The sequence below is a fragment of the Arvicola amphibius genome, chromosome 14 (assembly GCF_903992535.2).
Source record: "Arvicola amphibius chromosome 14, mArvAmp1.2, whole genome shotgun sequence".
In the NCBI taxonomy this organism is placed as follows: domain Eukaryota; kingdom Metazoa; phylum Chordata; class Mammalia; order Rodentia; family Cricetidae; genus Arvicola; species Arvicola amphibius.
In genome coordinates this window covers 2,186,879-2,200,879 of record NC_052060.1, presented here as the reverse complement: position 1 = coordinate 2,200,879, position 14,001 = coordinate 2,186,879, and the positions used below count along the sequence as shown (strand labels likewise).

Sequence of the window (14,001 nt, the reverse complement as noted above, 5' to 3'; positions counted from 1 at the left end):
ATACAGCTGTATGTGGGAAGCCTATAATCCCAGCACTTAAAAGGGTTGAGGCAGAGCCTGGTGGTCCCAGCACTCAGGAGGTGGAGAGAGGCAGATCTCTCATTTTGAGGCTAGCCTGGTCTACAGAGTTTTGGGGCAGCCAGGGCTACACAGAGAAACTCTTGTCTCGAACAAAACAAAGAGGTTGAGTCAGGACTGCAAGGTTGAGGGCAGTCTGAGCAACACAAGTTGTAGGCCAAGTTGGGCTACTTAGTAAAGCCATCTAAACAGATAAACAAAACAGCTTTGAGGATGTAGTTCAGTTGAGGGCTTACATGTTTGAAGCCCAGCAGGTTCAATCCCCAAACATAATCTAGTCATGAAACCTCTGCCTGTAATTAGGGATGTCAGGTAGAGGTAGAGGAAGGCATCCTCAGCCATACGTGGATACATGAGACCCTATTTCAAAAAGAAAAGAGAAAGGTCTGAGAAGGGGACAGAACACCACCAAAATACAAAGCTAAAGCCTGAGAAGGTGGCTCTCCTGCCTCTGCTTCTTGACTTCTGATAGATAGAACCCCAATACCTAATCCCCAATACACAAGATACACAAGGCTAGAAACTAAAAACTGCACTTTAATGGGGAACGAGGAAGGATGTCCGGATGGAATGGGTGACGGTGTCAGAAGCGTAGTCCCCTGCGGGCTAAATCCGCTCGGGCCTCCAGGATCTGGCTCTGCAGCTCTCGGGCGGCGTCCTCGCAGTCGTGAAAGGTGGCCACGCGATAGCCCACAGTGCCCAGGGCATAGCAGCCAGCGGACACCAGCAGGTAGGCAGGCAGTGGCCACAGGACTTCCTGGCAAGGGAAAGGCAGCTCCAGGCCCAGAGCTCCCATGGTCAGGACAGCCCAGGCAGAACCCAGGAGCGCCAGTCCCCAAAGCCACTGGGCTAACTTCGTCATGGTCGCTGCAAGGAGAAGAATCTAGGTTGAGAATCCTTTCTACCATTGCCCGCTCTGCATCTGACAAGCATTCCCATTCACTGCCACCCTCTTCCACTTTTCCACTCAGCCCGCCACCTAAGCGTACCTCTGGGCGTCGCGTTAAGGTCCGCATCAGCGTCCGGAAGTTCTCTTCTACTACTGCTTTTCCTCCGCACTGCCTTCTGGGAACTGTAGTTCTCAGGACAGCGCCTGGGGAACTTCCGGGAAGGTAACAGAGCGCTCTTTCGGAAATTGCAGAATAAGTCCAGAGAAGTTTTTGCGCTGCTTTTCGTGGGCACCCAGATCTGGACTGACTGGGACTAGTGGAAAGTTTGAGGATAGGCCAAATGTTTCAGTTCTCCAGCGCAGAGACCCCACTCATTTAATTATTAAATCATTCTTCCAACACTCCCACCAAACACTGAAGATCAACGTACTGTCTTACGCTTGCTGGGCAAGTACTCTTCCACTGAGCCCTTTTTATTTTGAAACAGGATTTTACTAAGTATTTAGGATGACTTTGAACAATTAGAGACCCTATCTGAAAGAAACAGTCGTGTTCGGAATGGCACATACCTGTGATTCCAGAGGAACCCAACAAAAGAAGAAAGGATCAATGCAGGATAAGATAAAGAGTTGCCTTTAGAATTCCAATTTAAAACAAACAAGAGGGGGTTTTGTTTGATCTTTGGTTTGTTTCGGTTTAACGTCTTTACGTGTGCATATGTGTGTCTGTGTAAGCACATGCTATATACTTTCGGGTGCCTGCGGAGGCCAGGTGAGCCTATCGCATCCCCTGAGCTGGAGTTAGAGGCAGTTGTGAGCTGGGTGACATCGGTGCTCAGATCCTAGGTGAACTGAACTACTGAGCCATTTTTCCAGACTGGGTTTTGTTTTGCTTTAAGACAGAGGCTAATGACTCCAGGCTGGCCTAGAGCATGGCCTAGCTGAGGACCCTGAACTCTTGATACTCCTGTGTCTGCTTTCCAAGTGCTAGGATTACAAATCACCAAACCCAGCCTGAAGCAATTCTGTAGGGTTCAAGGTAAGCAGAAGAGTTGGGGGGCGGGTCAAGAAGTCCTGGACTAAGCCAGGAAAAGATGGCACATACCTAAAACACCAAGACTCAGGAGACAGGAGGATTATTCCAAATTCAAGGCCAATGGGAGCTACACAAGGAAGATCCTGATTTAAAAGAGAAACTCTGGCCTGAGAGGACTGAAGGTCCACTTGGGAACTAGAAAGGGAAGATAAAGTCAGACTGTGATGCTCAAAGAGCCACTGTTCAAAGTGTTTTTTACCTGGATGTGGAAATCCAGACTACCTTGGTATGTCAAAGAGGGATCCATAGGACTGGGGCGCTAGCTCAGCAGTTAAGAGCACTGGCTATTCTTCCAGAGGACCACGTGGCAGCTCACAGCTGTCTGTAATTCCAGTTCCACGGGATCTGGCACCCTCACACAAACATACCTGTAAGTAAAGCACCAATGCGTATCAAATATATTTTTTAAAAAAATTATAAGTCTCCATATCATTTTTGTGAGCTGGCAGCCCAATGGAAAATATGTCTACAAGAAAAAAAAAACTGACTTTCTCAAAGTCTTCGCTGTTTATCTGCAATTACTATTTAAAAAAAAGAAAGAAAGCGAGAAAGAAAGTAACCAACGTTACTCAGACGACCAGGCAAGAAGAGTAGGATGTGCCGTTTCCATCGACTGATTTCAAATAGCGAAGTTGGAGTTTCTGTCTATCACTTTAGAAAGGGGAGAGTCTTAGCCCTGTGTCCTTGAATTTGATTAACAAAACAAATTTTACAGAGTGACAGTTTTGGCACAAATTCCTGATTCAGCCTCAAAACTTTTTGTTTGTTTTTGTTTTCTAAGATGGAGGCTCACTGTGTAGGCTTGGCTGTCCTGGAGCTCGCTCTGTAGACCAGGCTGGCCTCAAACTCACAGAGATCTGCCAGCTTCTGCCTCCCAAGTGCTGGGGTTAAAGGCGTGCGCCACCACCACCCAGCTAAGTTTTTAAAATTTTGAGAGTATAATAATACCACTTCCCCCTCCATTTCCCTCCTCAACCGCTCCATTGCTCTCTTTCAAATGCATGGCCTGTCTTTAATTCTTTTAGACTTATATTCTATGTGTATCCATGTTGTGCCGGTATGTACTTCTACACCTTGTGTATTTTTCTGTGTGTTTGCATGGTGTGTATGTGTGATACCCAAGGAGGTAAGAAGAGGGTATCAGATCCTTTTGACTTGGAGTTACCGATGTTTATGAGCAAAACATGTGGGTGACAGTAATTGAACACAGGTCCTCTACAAGAGCAGTGGATGATCTTAACCTGTGAGCCATCTCTCGAGCCCCAGCCTCTTTTTCTTTAATTGTTGTTACATGTGTATGTGTGTGTTTGCATTCCTGAGTTTAACACAACTGTTCAGTCCTAGGTACAAAGGAGTGTTAGGCCAGCCTAAGACAGGCAAAAGAGAAAGAGAAAGAAGAGGAGAGGAGAGGGGAGGGAAAGGGAGGGGAGGGGAGGGGAAGAGAGAGCTGGAGAAGCAGCTCGTGGTTAAGAGCATGCATGCTCTTGTAGAGGACCAGGGAGGGTTCTGTTCCCGGTGCTCACATGGTGGTTAAAACTCTCTGTAACTCCAGTTCCAGAGGTTCATGTACCCTTCAGGTTTCTGAAGGCACTTGCAGGCAGGAGGCAGGTGGTGCCTAGACCAACCTATAAGCAAAACACTACTAGTAACCATAAAATAAAAATAAATCTTTTCTTTTTCTTTTCTTTTTTGATTTTTCAGGTCAGGGTTTCTCCGTAGCTTTGGAGCCTGTCCTGGAGCTAGCTAGCTCTTGTAGACCAGGCTGGCCTTGAACTCACAGAGATCCATCTGCCTCTGCCTCCCGAGTGCTGAGATTAAAGGTGTGCGCCACCACCTCCTGGCTAAAAATAATTCTTTAAAAAGGGGAAGAGGGGGCTGGAGAGATGGCTCAGAGGTTAAGAGCACTGCTTGCCCTTCCAGAGGTCCTGAGTTCAATTCCCAGCACCTACATGGTGGCTCACAACCATCTGTAATAGGGTCTGGTGCACTCTTCTGGTCTGCAGGGATACATGCAGACAGAACACTGTATACATAATAAATAAATGGATTTAAAAAATAGAAAGGGGGAAGAAATTGAACAGCATCCCAATTTGTCTGTCACGGTAGAGCTAGAATTTGGCTAAGAAGATAGTTTGTTGGGGGAACCATGGAAGCAGAGTGTGACAGGCCCTGGGTTCACTCCCCAGCACCAAAACGAGTTTACTATTTAAAAAGAAGATTAAGTTAGATTTCAACCTCATATTAACTTGGCCTAACATTACTGCAGCCATGACAGGCTGCAGACTAACAATGCTGGGACTGGCCTCACCCTTACAATGATCAGGAAAAGCCACAGACTGTACCCTGTGGAGGACCAATCAGAATTGAAATAAACAAGTACTAACTTCCAGTACCAGGGTGGCCTCAAACTCAGAGATTCATCTGCATCTGCCTCCCAAGTGCTGGGAATAAGGGCATGCGTGGCTGCCTTTAAAAAGATACTTCTTTGGGGGCTGGAGAGAGATGGCTCAGAGGTTAAGACTGCTCTTCTAAAGGTCCTGGGTTCAATATGGTGGCTCACAACCATCCATAATGAGATTTGGTGCCCTCTTCTGGCCTGCAGGCATACATGCAGGCAGAACACTGTATATATAATAAATAAATCTAAAAAAGAAAGGTTACTGTAGCAAATATTTTTTAAAGGATACTTCTTTTTAAAGATTTTATTTTTATTTGTGTCTATCTATGCCACATATAATATTCAGGTGCTCTCTTTGGCCAGAGGAAGATATGGAATCCCCTGGAACTGACTGACGGGAGGTTGTGAAACTTCCAGACCTGGGAACAGAACTCAGCTTAGAGCCTTTGGAAGAGCAGCAAGTGCTCATACCTGCTGAGCTGTCTTTCCAGGCCATGTATTAGGTATCTTGGTATAAGATATTGCTATGCCCATGTCACGAGCCCCCCAGAGACCACCAGGATTCTGACTTAGTATGCAGAAGCCAAGAGCGTTTATGGCAGGCTCCAGCCTGGGCGCTCCATCACAGCACAGCGGTTGGGTCAGGGAGAGCTCAGCTCGGCAGGGCTTTGAAGGAGTAAAGATGAGGTTTCAGATGGGGCTTAAACTCCTGACTGGGCAGGAGTGGGGCAGCAGAAGTCTTGTCAAACAGGGACTGGCACTGGTGTTGTTATCAGGAAATTGGCAACCTATATACAAATTAGGTAAGTTATTTCTCTGTTGTGCAGAGAAACCCTGTCTCAAACAAACAAAACAAAACAAACAAAAAATCTAATACATTTTTAAGTCAATACTTAAATGCTTGACCCTCAGCATTTGGGAACTGAAGCCAGAGGAGTGCCCTGAAGTCAAGGTTGGCCTGTACCGCTGACTGTCTGAGGCAAGCTTGGAGGCCTTGTCCAAAAAATAAACAATTTTTTTTTTAGTTGTTTGAAACAGGGTTTCTCTGTGAAACAGTCCTGGCTGTCCTGGAACTCGCTCTGTAGACCAGGCTGGCCTCAAACTCACAGAGATCTGCCTGCCTCTGCCTCCCAAGTGCTGGTATTAAAGGCCTGCGTCACCACCACCTGGCACATTTTTTTTAAAGTGGTACCCAAGCCGGGCAGTGGTGGCACACACCTTTAATCCCAGCACTCAGGGAAGCAAAAGCAGGCAGATCTCTGTGAGTTCAAGGTCATCCTGGTCTACAGAGTGAGTTCCAGGACAGATAGAGAGACACAGAAAAACCCTGTCTCCTAAGACAAAAAAAAAAAAAAAAATCTTATGTGGAGGCTGGAGAGATGGCTCAGTGGCTAAAAGACTGTTCTTCCAGAGGATTTGAATTCAATTCCCAACGCTCACATGGTGACTTACAACCATCAGTAACTCCAGTTCCATGGCACACAACACCTTCTGGCCTTCGAGGCATGGCCACAGTCTGCAGACATACATCAGACAAAACATGAATACACATTAAGAAAGGCTGACACCTGCTCAAGCCTCACCGTGAACCCGCGCTACCCTCCCCTGTCGTCATTCAGAACTGGTTGAGGGCAGTTCCTTCTGCACACGGCTAAGCGCGGGGCTGTGAGCACTGTCTACCCGTCTAGCTTGGGTTTAGAAGGAAGCATTCTAAGCCGAAGGGCTCCTTATTGCAGTCAATGAAGGAGGAGGAATGTACACTCCTAACCGGAAGACAGAGGAGGAGGACTTCATGGAGGAACGCGACTGGACCGTGGAAGAGTGTACAAAGCCACGGGACAGCCTTCACACACACGGAGGTGTGACAGTTCATGTCGAGTAATTCTCGCGGCTGTCTCCAGGACAAAGAATGCTTTATGGGGTGGAAATAGCAGGAGACAAGCTTGAAAAACTGGCTGGGATCAGGTGATTAAAACCCCCTGAAAAGTGTCTGTGTTGTGTTAGGGGCTGGAGAGATGGCTCAATGGTTACGAGCACAAGACTGCCCTTATAAAGGACCTGGGTTCAGTTCCCAGCACTTACGTTGGCCAGATCACAATTACTTAAAACTATAGCCCACAGGATGCACAGCCCTGTTCTGAGCTCAGATGCCTGTGTACAGCCCACACATCATAAAAATAAATCTTTTTTATTTTTACTTGTTTTTTGAAACAGAGTCTCTCTCTAGAGTCCTGGCTCTCTTGGAGCTCTCCATGTAGACCAGGATGGCCCTCAAACTCATGCAGGTTTTCCTGCCTTTGACTCCTGAGTGCTAGGATTAAAACTGTGTGTTACTACACCCGGCTTAATAAAAACAGTTTTTAAAACATTTGTTTTAACGTATTCATGGAGCTGGAGCGATGGCTCAGTGGTCACGAGTCCTTACTGCTCTTGCAGAAGCCACTACCTGCATGGTGGCTCACAACCCCGATGCTCTCCCTTGTCCTGTGCAGGCACTAGACACACGCAAAGTGCACACACATACAGACATGCAAAGGACAGACATAAAAATAAATAAATCTTTCAAAAAGTATTTGTATTTGAGGCTTGGGTATATAACCCAGTCATAGAGAGCTTGCCTAGCATGCATAAGGCCCTCAGGATGACCTTAGGAGCTGGAGGGGAGGCAGGGAGTGTGTTTATGTTGGAGGCGAAGACTTAGTCAGTGGTTCACCCTGTGACCTGCATCCAGGCACCCACAGGTGCCACAGAGATTACTAAGTCCTTCAGGAGGGCTCCAGATAGTCAGATTGTATCCGTGCCTGCCCTGGGACACCTACAGTTTCCTAGGGACAACTGTACAGTCAGTCATACATATAATCAACAAAAACACACACTGGGAAGATTACAGCCAGGTTCCATGGGGAAATGACAGATCAAAGATGTAGTACTGATTGGGGAAAGAGCTCAGGTGAATCAGGGGTTCTGGGGAACTTAACCTAAAGCACCCAGACAGGAAAAGATGACAGGAGGGAGGAAGGAGCCAGAGACAGACCTGGGCCATTGGCAGAGGCATCTGCCTCGTCTGAGTTCAGTGTTTTCAAGCTGACTGAAGGCAGAAGCTGAGTGTCAGCAAAGCCCAGTGCGCCAAGGTGTGCAGTTGGGAGCTGCCTTGATCGACCTGTGTGGGTCTCTGCACGTACCACAAGCAGATCTGGGGAAGGCAAGAAGGAAATCAGGTTCAGCAGACTTCGTTAGACTCTTAAAGCCTGACCCGGGCAGTTTATTTAGATGCAGCTAAGTACAGTAATTCTGAGAAAAAATCCCTAGTAACAATTATCCCAATCCCGTGTGTACATGATTACAACAAAATTTGTTTGAAATGTACATGTGACCTCTTCCATAGAGATAGGTCTATAGCTTAAGGGCCCAGGATCTGGTGTGGTCTCTGTCATACAGAGGTCACCAAGCTATAAAGTACATGTGACATCTCCCCTAAGGATGGGTTCTATTGACTAAGAAACAGATAAAGGTCTAGGGAAGGAGAGTCTCAGATAGTGTGGGGGATTTGGATTCCATGCAGTGGATGGTCCTAGGACAGAGACAAGCAAATAAATATTTGCTATATCAAGTAGTGGGAAGCCCGATGAGCTGGTATACATCCATCCCATAGAAGGCCAAGGACAAGGGATTGCCACACGATTGAGACCATCCTGGGCTAGACAGCAAGCATCAGGCCACCTAGTACTAGGTAGTAAGACTCTATCTCAGGGAAGCGGGGAAAAGGGCTGGTGAGATGGCTCAGTACATAAAGGTGCTTGGCCCCAAGCCTGGTGACCTGAATGCTGTCCCTGGGACCCACATAGTGGAAAGAGAGAACCAACTCCCAGTTAGTCCCTCTCTTCTCCACAGGCATGCCATAGCACACACAAACAAATGTAATTTAAAAATGCATTTTACTGACTAGGCAGTGGTGGCACATTCCTTTAATCCCAGCACTCGGGAGGCAGAGGGAGGCGGATCTCTGTGGAGAGATGGCTCAATGGTTAAGAGACATGCTGTTCTTCTAGAGAACCCAGCTTCAATTCCAACACCCACATGACAGCTCACAACTGTCTGTAACTCCAAGATCTGATACTCTCACACAAATACACATGCAGGTAAAACACCAAAGCACATAAGATAAAAATAAATGCATTTAAAATAAATAAATGTAATTTAATTTTTTTTTAATTGTTTAAACTGGGGGCGGGGAGCCCTGGGCATGGGAACAGAGAGTGTGAGCATTGACAGCTACCCTGCCAGTCCCGAGATTGTGTAGCCGTGAGCAGATTACTTTAGCCTTTCCTTCCTTTTGTGAAAACAGTGTATGAGTCAGGGTTCTCCCACAAAAGAGAACCAGTGACAGAGAGAAAGGGACTGATAGACTGATTCTAAAGAATTGGTCAGCAATTGTGGAAGCAGCCAAGTCCAAAGCCTGAAGGTGGGCCAGCAGGCTGGAGACCAGGAGACCATGATTTCAGTGCAGTGTGAAGGGTGTGCGCTGCTTGTCCCCTCATGCTGAGAAAGGCCCATCTTTTGTCCTAACAAACTGACGAAGCTTCTCCACAACATAATAGCAACTGTTACTCAAAATCCTACCAGTCCCATGTTTTTCAGGCTGGGGTTCAACCCAGGATCTCTTGCATGCTAGGTTGTGTTCTAGCACTGAGGTACACCCAGGCCTCCTCTATTTTTTTTCCTTTTTTCATTTTCATGTGTGTCTGTGTGCATGGATGTGTTCGTGTGTAAATGTATGTGTGTGTGTGTGTGTGTGTGTGTGTGTGTGTAGATAGTGATTCCAGGAATCCTCTACCGCTCTTCCACCTTCTTTGAGGCAGCATTGCTCATTCGAGCCCAGAATTCACTACGTGGCTAGTGATCTTGCTCTCCAGTTTGCTCTGGGGATCCCCGACCCCACATACTAAGACTGAAATCACAGATAGGCTACCACACCCACCTGGCATTTTTTGTGGGTTCTAAGGGCCTGAACCCTGAGTGCAAGCACTTGAGACACTGAGCTGTCTCTCTAGTACCCCCCCCTTTTAAAATAATTTTTAAATATTTATTTATTAATTTATTATGTATACAATATTCTGTGTGTTTGCCTGGAGGCCAGAAGAGGGCACCAGACCCCATTACAGATGGTTGTGAGCCACCATGTGGTTGCTGGGAATTGAACTCAGGACCTCTGGAAGAGCAGGCAATGCTCTTAACCTCTGAGTCATCTCTCCAGCCCCCCCTTTTTTTTTAAAGATAAGTTAATCTCATTTAAAATATATTCCTGATGGGTCTGTAACTCCACTGAGAAGAGCTTGTCTATCGTGTGAGACCTTGCTAACCCCCACCGAAACAGCTGTTGTCATCATCTGAGAAACAAACATTTCTCAGCTACAAAGCTTCCCACAGGATTTAATTCGAATCTTTAACACTATAATCCAGGTAGCTATGATTAGCCTCATTTTACAGTCAAGGAGTCAAAAACGTGGGGAAGTCACTCACCTGTTCAGCGTCAGAGCTCAAACTACATCTCAGAGTTGTCTGATTCAAGATGTAGCTCTTGGTGCTAGGGGTACTTGCCACCACGCATGAGATCCTGGTTCTACATCCATGGGCACAGTGGTCCACATGCAATCCTAGCACTGGAGAGATGCAGGTAGGAGGATCAGAACTTGATCATTGTTAGCAACATAAGGAATTCAAGGCCAGCCTTGGATATATGAGACATTGTCTCAAAAAACACAACAACAACAACAACAACAACAAAACCCAGCAGGAGCCAGGAAAACATAACACAACTCAGGGCTCAGGGGAAGGAGCGCTTGTTGCTCTTGCAGAGGACCTGGGTTAGGCTCCCAGCATCCATATCGTGGTTTACAACCATCTGTAACTCCAGTCCCAGGGGCCCCCATGTCCTCTTATGACCTCTGCAGGCATCAGGCACACACATGGTGTACATAAACACACACTGGCAAACACTCACTCACACAAATTAGATTAGCAGTGACAACAGAATCAAGAAGTGACCTTTCTCTAGTCTCACACTGGCTACAGACCTAACATTGGCCTGAAGCACAGCCTAGGAACAGGCAGGAAGGGGTGGTCTCCTGCAATGCTCACTCCTGCTAGTCCGCTAGTCTCACGCTGAGAGCCTTACCCAGGGATAGACACACACCCCAACCCCAGAAATCCCTTGAAATAGCTTGAGGTCAGTGTTCAAGGCAACTCTCCACAGATACAAAGAGTACAACTCTTCTCCATAGAATCGGGGACAGCAATCCTGCTCTCCTGGTCCCCTGAGTAAACAGTGAAGCCTCTGCCTCCTGCACTGAGACCTCCCCTACTTTCCTTCCCCAGACGTCTCGAGGTGCGAGAACCTCACAGGCCAGGAAAGCCATTTGATTTAGGCTTTATTGCTTCCAGGGCCTCCAACTAATAACTGGTGTTATTTTCCAGCGTAGCTAAAGTCACGGTTATTCCAGCGACAAAGAAAGACAGGATCTGCCATAACACTGATCAACCTTTGTTTCTGAGTTCGCACAGATACAAAACACAGAATAGCCCAATGACTCCAGTGTGCCATGACCACAGACCTTGAAGGGATAAAGCAGGAGCCTCGTTTCTATCATGGGACTTTCTATAAATCCTGAACGATTGCATGAGCAGTGCAATTGGAACACGGTGCTAAAGACTGTTCATTTTGAGCTAGGGACATGGCTCAGTGGAGAAAGGGCTTATGTGAGGACAGGATTCAGATCTCTAGAACCCATTTAAAAACTAGGCAGGCATGGTAACCTCCTGCAGTCCCAGCTCCCGGGACACAGGGACAAGGGATTCCCAGGGCCAGCTGGCTAGCTTGACTTGGGAGTCTGTGACCTCTAGTTTCAGTGATAAGTGAGAGACTATCTCAGTAAACAGGTAGGAGAGACTGGGGCTGGGGAAGACACTAGACTTCAACGTTGGGCTTCCACCCTTACATGCATACATGTGCACACCCACCTACCCACATACATGTGAATAGGCATACATGTGCACACCCACCTACCCACATACATGTGAATATTCATACATGTGTGCACACCATACACACTCCATACAGGAAAAAAAAACCATGAATTTGTATAGTAGAGACGTGCCTGGTTTTTCCAGCTGCAGCTGGAACCTCTATAGGTACAGGAACCTGGATCTCTCTCCAACTGGCAAAGGATCTGAATCCCAGGGAGCTGCTGAGACCTGTGGGCCACAATTCCCACCCTGTCCAGGCCTAGTGCCGAAGAGGCTAGCTGGGTGTGGCAGTCCCTGGGAGCCCAAGGGGAAGCTTTGAAGTCTCCATTACCAGTAGTTGGCCTATAGCTGTTTGCTATAGATATTGAGAATGCCTGACTCTATGGCCAACTAGGAGCTTCTCTGTCTCTGCAGGAACCCAACCAAGTAGCATTTATGGCACAACTTTAATAAAGTCCAACTGGCTCTAAGCCCTGGAAGGGGTGGATTGGGGAGCAAGATCCTGGCTCTGGCCCTTGAACCCCCAAAAACTTCCATTTCCCTTGAAGAAAGGCAAAGAAATGTACCTAAAGAGAACAGTTAAGTACCTGGGCTGTCTGCCTTGGGGCTCTGGCCATTGCTGGCTAAAGAGGCAGCAGTATTTATAACCCAAATCAAGGGCTGCCCAGATTACAGTGCTGGAGTCCCCCAAGGAAGACAGGGCTGCCAGTTTCCCATTTTATCAGGGTTCCCACAGAGCCTGCCCCCAGTGACTTCACAATGAACTTTGTGTGCCTTTCACCGAACCCTTTCCCTTGTCCATCCGTCTCTGTCTCTCAGCACCTCTGTCCCTGTGGGTCTCTGGCCCTCTGTTGTTTCCCAGCATCCTTCCAGAGGCCCTGGGGAGCAGAGCTGTGGAGGCAGGGGGCAGTGGGAAAAGGACAGTGTCCGGTTCTCACCAAGGACAATAAGGGGCGGAAAGGGCTGGAGCCAAGGCCTGGCGCAGACTAGCCCTCCCGCCTGCCCTGGGCGCCCCCGGGTCCCGCCCTGTCCCACTGGTATGCCCTAAATGCCAGGCGCTCTTCGTGCTGGTGCCTGTCCCGGGAGGGAGGCCAGCCCGGCCTACTCGCCTCAGACTCAATGTCCCTCTGCCTTCTTGGAGGGTGGGATCACCTTTGACTCCAAGGAGCACCTCGGGTCAGGAGCCAGAGGCCTCCCGCCAGGCTACACCGACTCCGCCCACGTATTATTTACTCCTGTTTCCGGAGTTGGTGGCGGGTGCCTGCGGGTGTCACTGCCACGTGTGAGCGAACTGGAGGAAACAGCTGGCTCCCTCTGTCCTCCAGGGGAATGCCCCTCTCTCACTCAGGTCTACTGCCTCCAGGGTAAAGCAGAGTCCCCCGTGCCCCAGGTTCTTTGGCCTCTTTGACCTTCAGGTCTTGGAAGCCACCGTGTCCTCAGGGCCTTTACCTAATGATGGTGATTAGAGGCCGTGATATCCCTGCCTGGGTTAATTGGCAGGTCAGCTGTGCAAAGCCTACAACTAGACACCACAGATAGGGTGAGTATAAAGCTGCTATTGGCGCCGACCTGCCTTGTAAATCCACCCATTCCTGAGGGATGGGTCATTATTCCTGAGGCACATGCTGCCCCTGGTCCTACATGGTGGGTGGTAGCAGGTGGCTAGATCCCTTAGCACTGCTAAAACACCTGTTCCCCGCTCTTCCCCTCACTCCCCTAGCCATAGAAGTGATGCTGTCTGCCTGGCTCCACCCAAGATAGGCTTCTGGAAGCCTCTGGATACACAGGAAGCCTTACCCCAGGGCTGTATGCGACCTACCTACTGCTCCCACTCCGGGTTAAGGAGAAAGTCAAAGTCTGACAGTAAGATCTAGAACCAACCAGCTTTCCACACACCCAGGACCCACCTCACATTCCTCTGACTTGCCTGCCATCTCACTAGGTAAGCCAGGAGTCTGGAAATCCACGCTCAGGAAGACTGAGATCTCTACCGAAATCTCTGCCCCACTCCCAGCCCAAGGCTAGGAAGGGAGGTTTCTGCCCTCCCAGGAGGGTGGTTGGACCCTTGGCTTCCAAAGACCTAGAGCACCCCCTAGTGGCCTTTTAGGGACAATCTGCAGGGAGTGCGCTGACTAGGTGTCCAGGACAGATGAGCTCACATCGCCCTCTGCAGGCACTTGGTGTAGACAGGGACAGAGCCAGGTTATGGGACAGGTAGGGTGGCGTCTAACCCTCCCTCAGAATTCCTTTGACACTTTCATTCCTCTTAACTAGACCTTATCCCCTAACTTTTAGGTGCGTCTAAAAAAATAGAATTTTGTCCTTCTTACAAGGGTTGGAGGACAAGTTCTTTCATTCAAACAACCTACTTTCCATTATCAAGCACTAATGAGCACACAAAAGTGACCAGGATGTGTGTTCTCTAAAGTCTACAGCACCCCAGAAGAGGAGCCTTGGTGGCTAAAAGGACAAGCACTCTGGACTGGACAGAGCTGCTTCTCATGACAGCACAGAACA

The 14,001-nt window shown here is 48.2% G+C and overlaps 1 protein-coding gene across 9 annotated transcripts; it reads right to left on the bottom strand.

Moving 5' to 3' along the window:
• Nucleotides 1-595: 595 nt before the first annotated feature.
• Nucleotides 596-13,543, bottom strand: Dpm3 (dolichyl-phosphate mannosyltransferase subunit 3, regulatory). 9 transcript variants are annotated; one of them, XM_038311946.1, is made up of 8 exons: nucleotides 13,392-13,543; nucleotides 9,982-10,121; nucleotides 7,496-7,654; nucleotides 5,914-5,977; nucleotides 2,286-2,431; nucleotides 2,073-2,198; nucleotides 1,068-1,281; nucleotides 596-945 (listed from the first exon to the last, which is right to left on the bottom strand). In XM_038311946.1, exon 8 carries the CDS (start codon nucleotides 938-940, stop codon nucleotides 662-664), a length of 279 nt encoding a protein of 92 aa, XP_038167874.1. In that variant the 5' UTR covers nucleotides 941-945; nucleotides 1,068-1,281; nucleotides 2,073-2,198; nucleotides 2,286-2,431; nucleotides 5,914-5,977; nucleotides 7,496-7,654; nucleotides 9,982-10,121; nucleotides 13,392-13,543; the 3' UTR covers nucleotides 596-661. The 9 variants fall into 9 exon arrangements, with proteins under 9 accessions (XP_038167874.1, XP_038167873.1, XP_038167867.1 ...); XM_038311945.1 differs by having other exon boundaries at nucleotides 2,073-2,431; XM_038311939.1 differs by lacking the exon at nucleotides 2,073-2,198 and having other exon boundaries at nucleotides 2,263-2,431.
• Nucleotides 13,544-14,001: the final 458 nt, after the last annotated feature.

What these genes read in the sequence shown, in the direction of transcription:
- Dpm3 (XM_038311938.1), bottom strand. An exon ending in TGAGCTCTGACGCTGAACAG is followed by an intron (nt 1,282 to 9,981) that starts GTGAGTGACTTC and finishes ACTTTCCACTAG; the next exon opens with TCCCAGTCAGTCCAGATCTG. An exon ending in CCTTAACGCGACGCCCAGAG is followed by an intron (nt 946 to 1,067) that starts GTACGCTTAGGT and finishes TTCTCCTTGCAG; the next exon opens with CGACCATGACGAAGTTAGCC.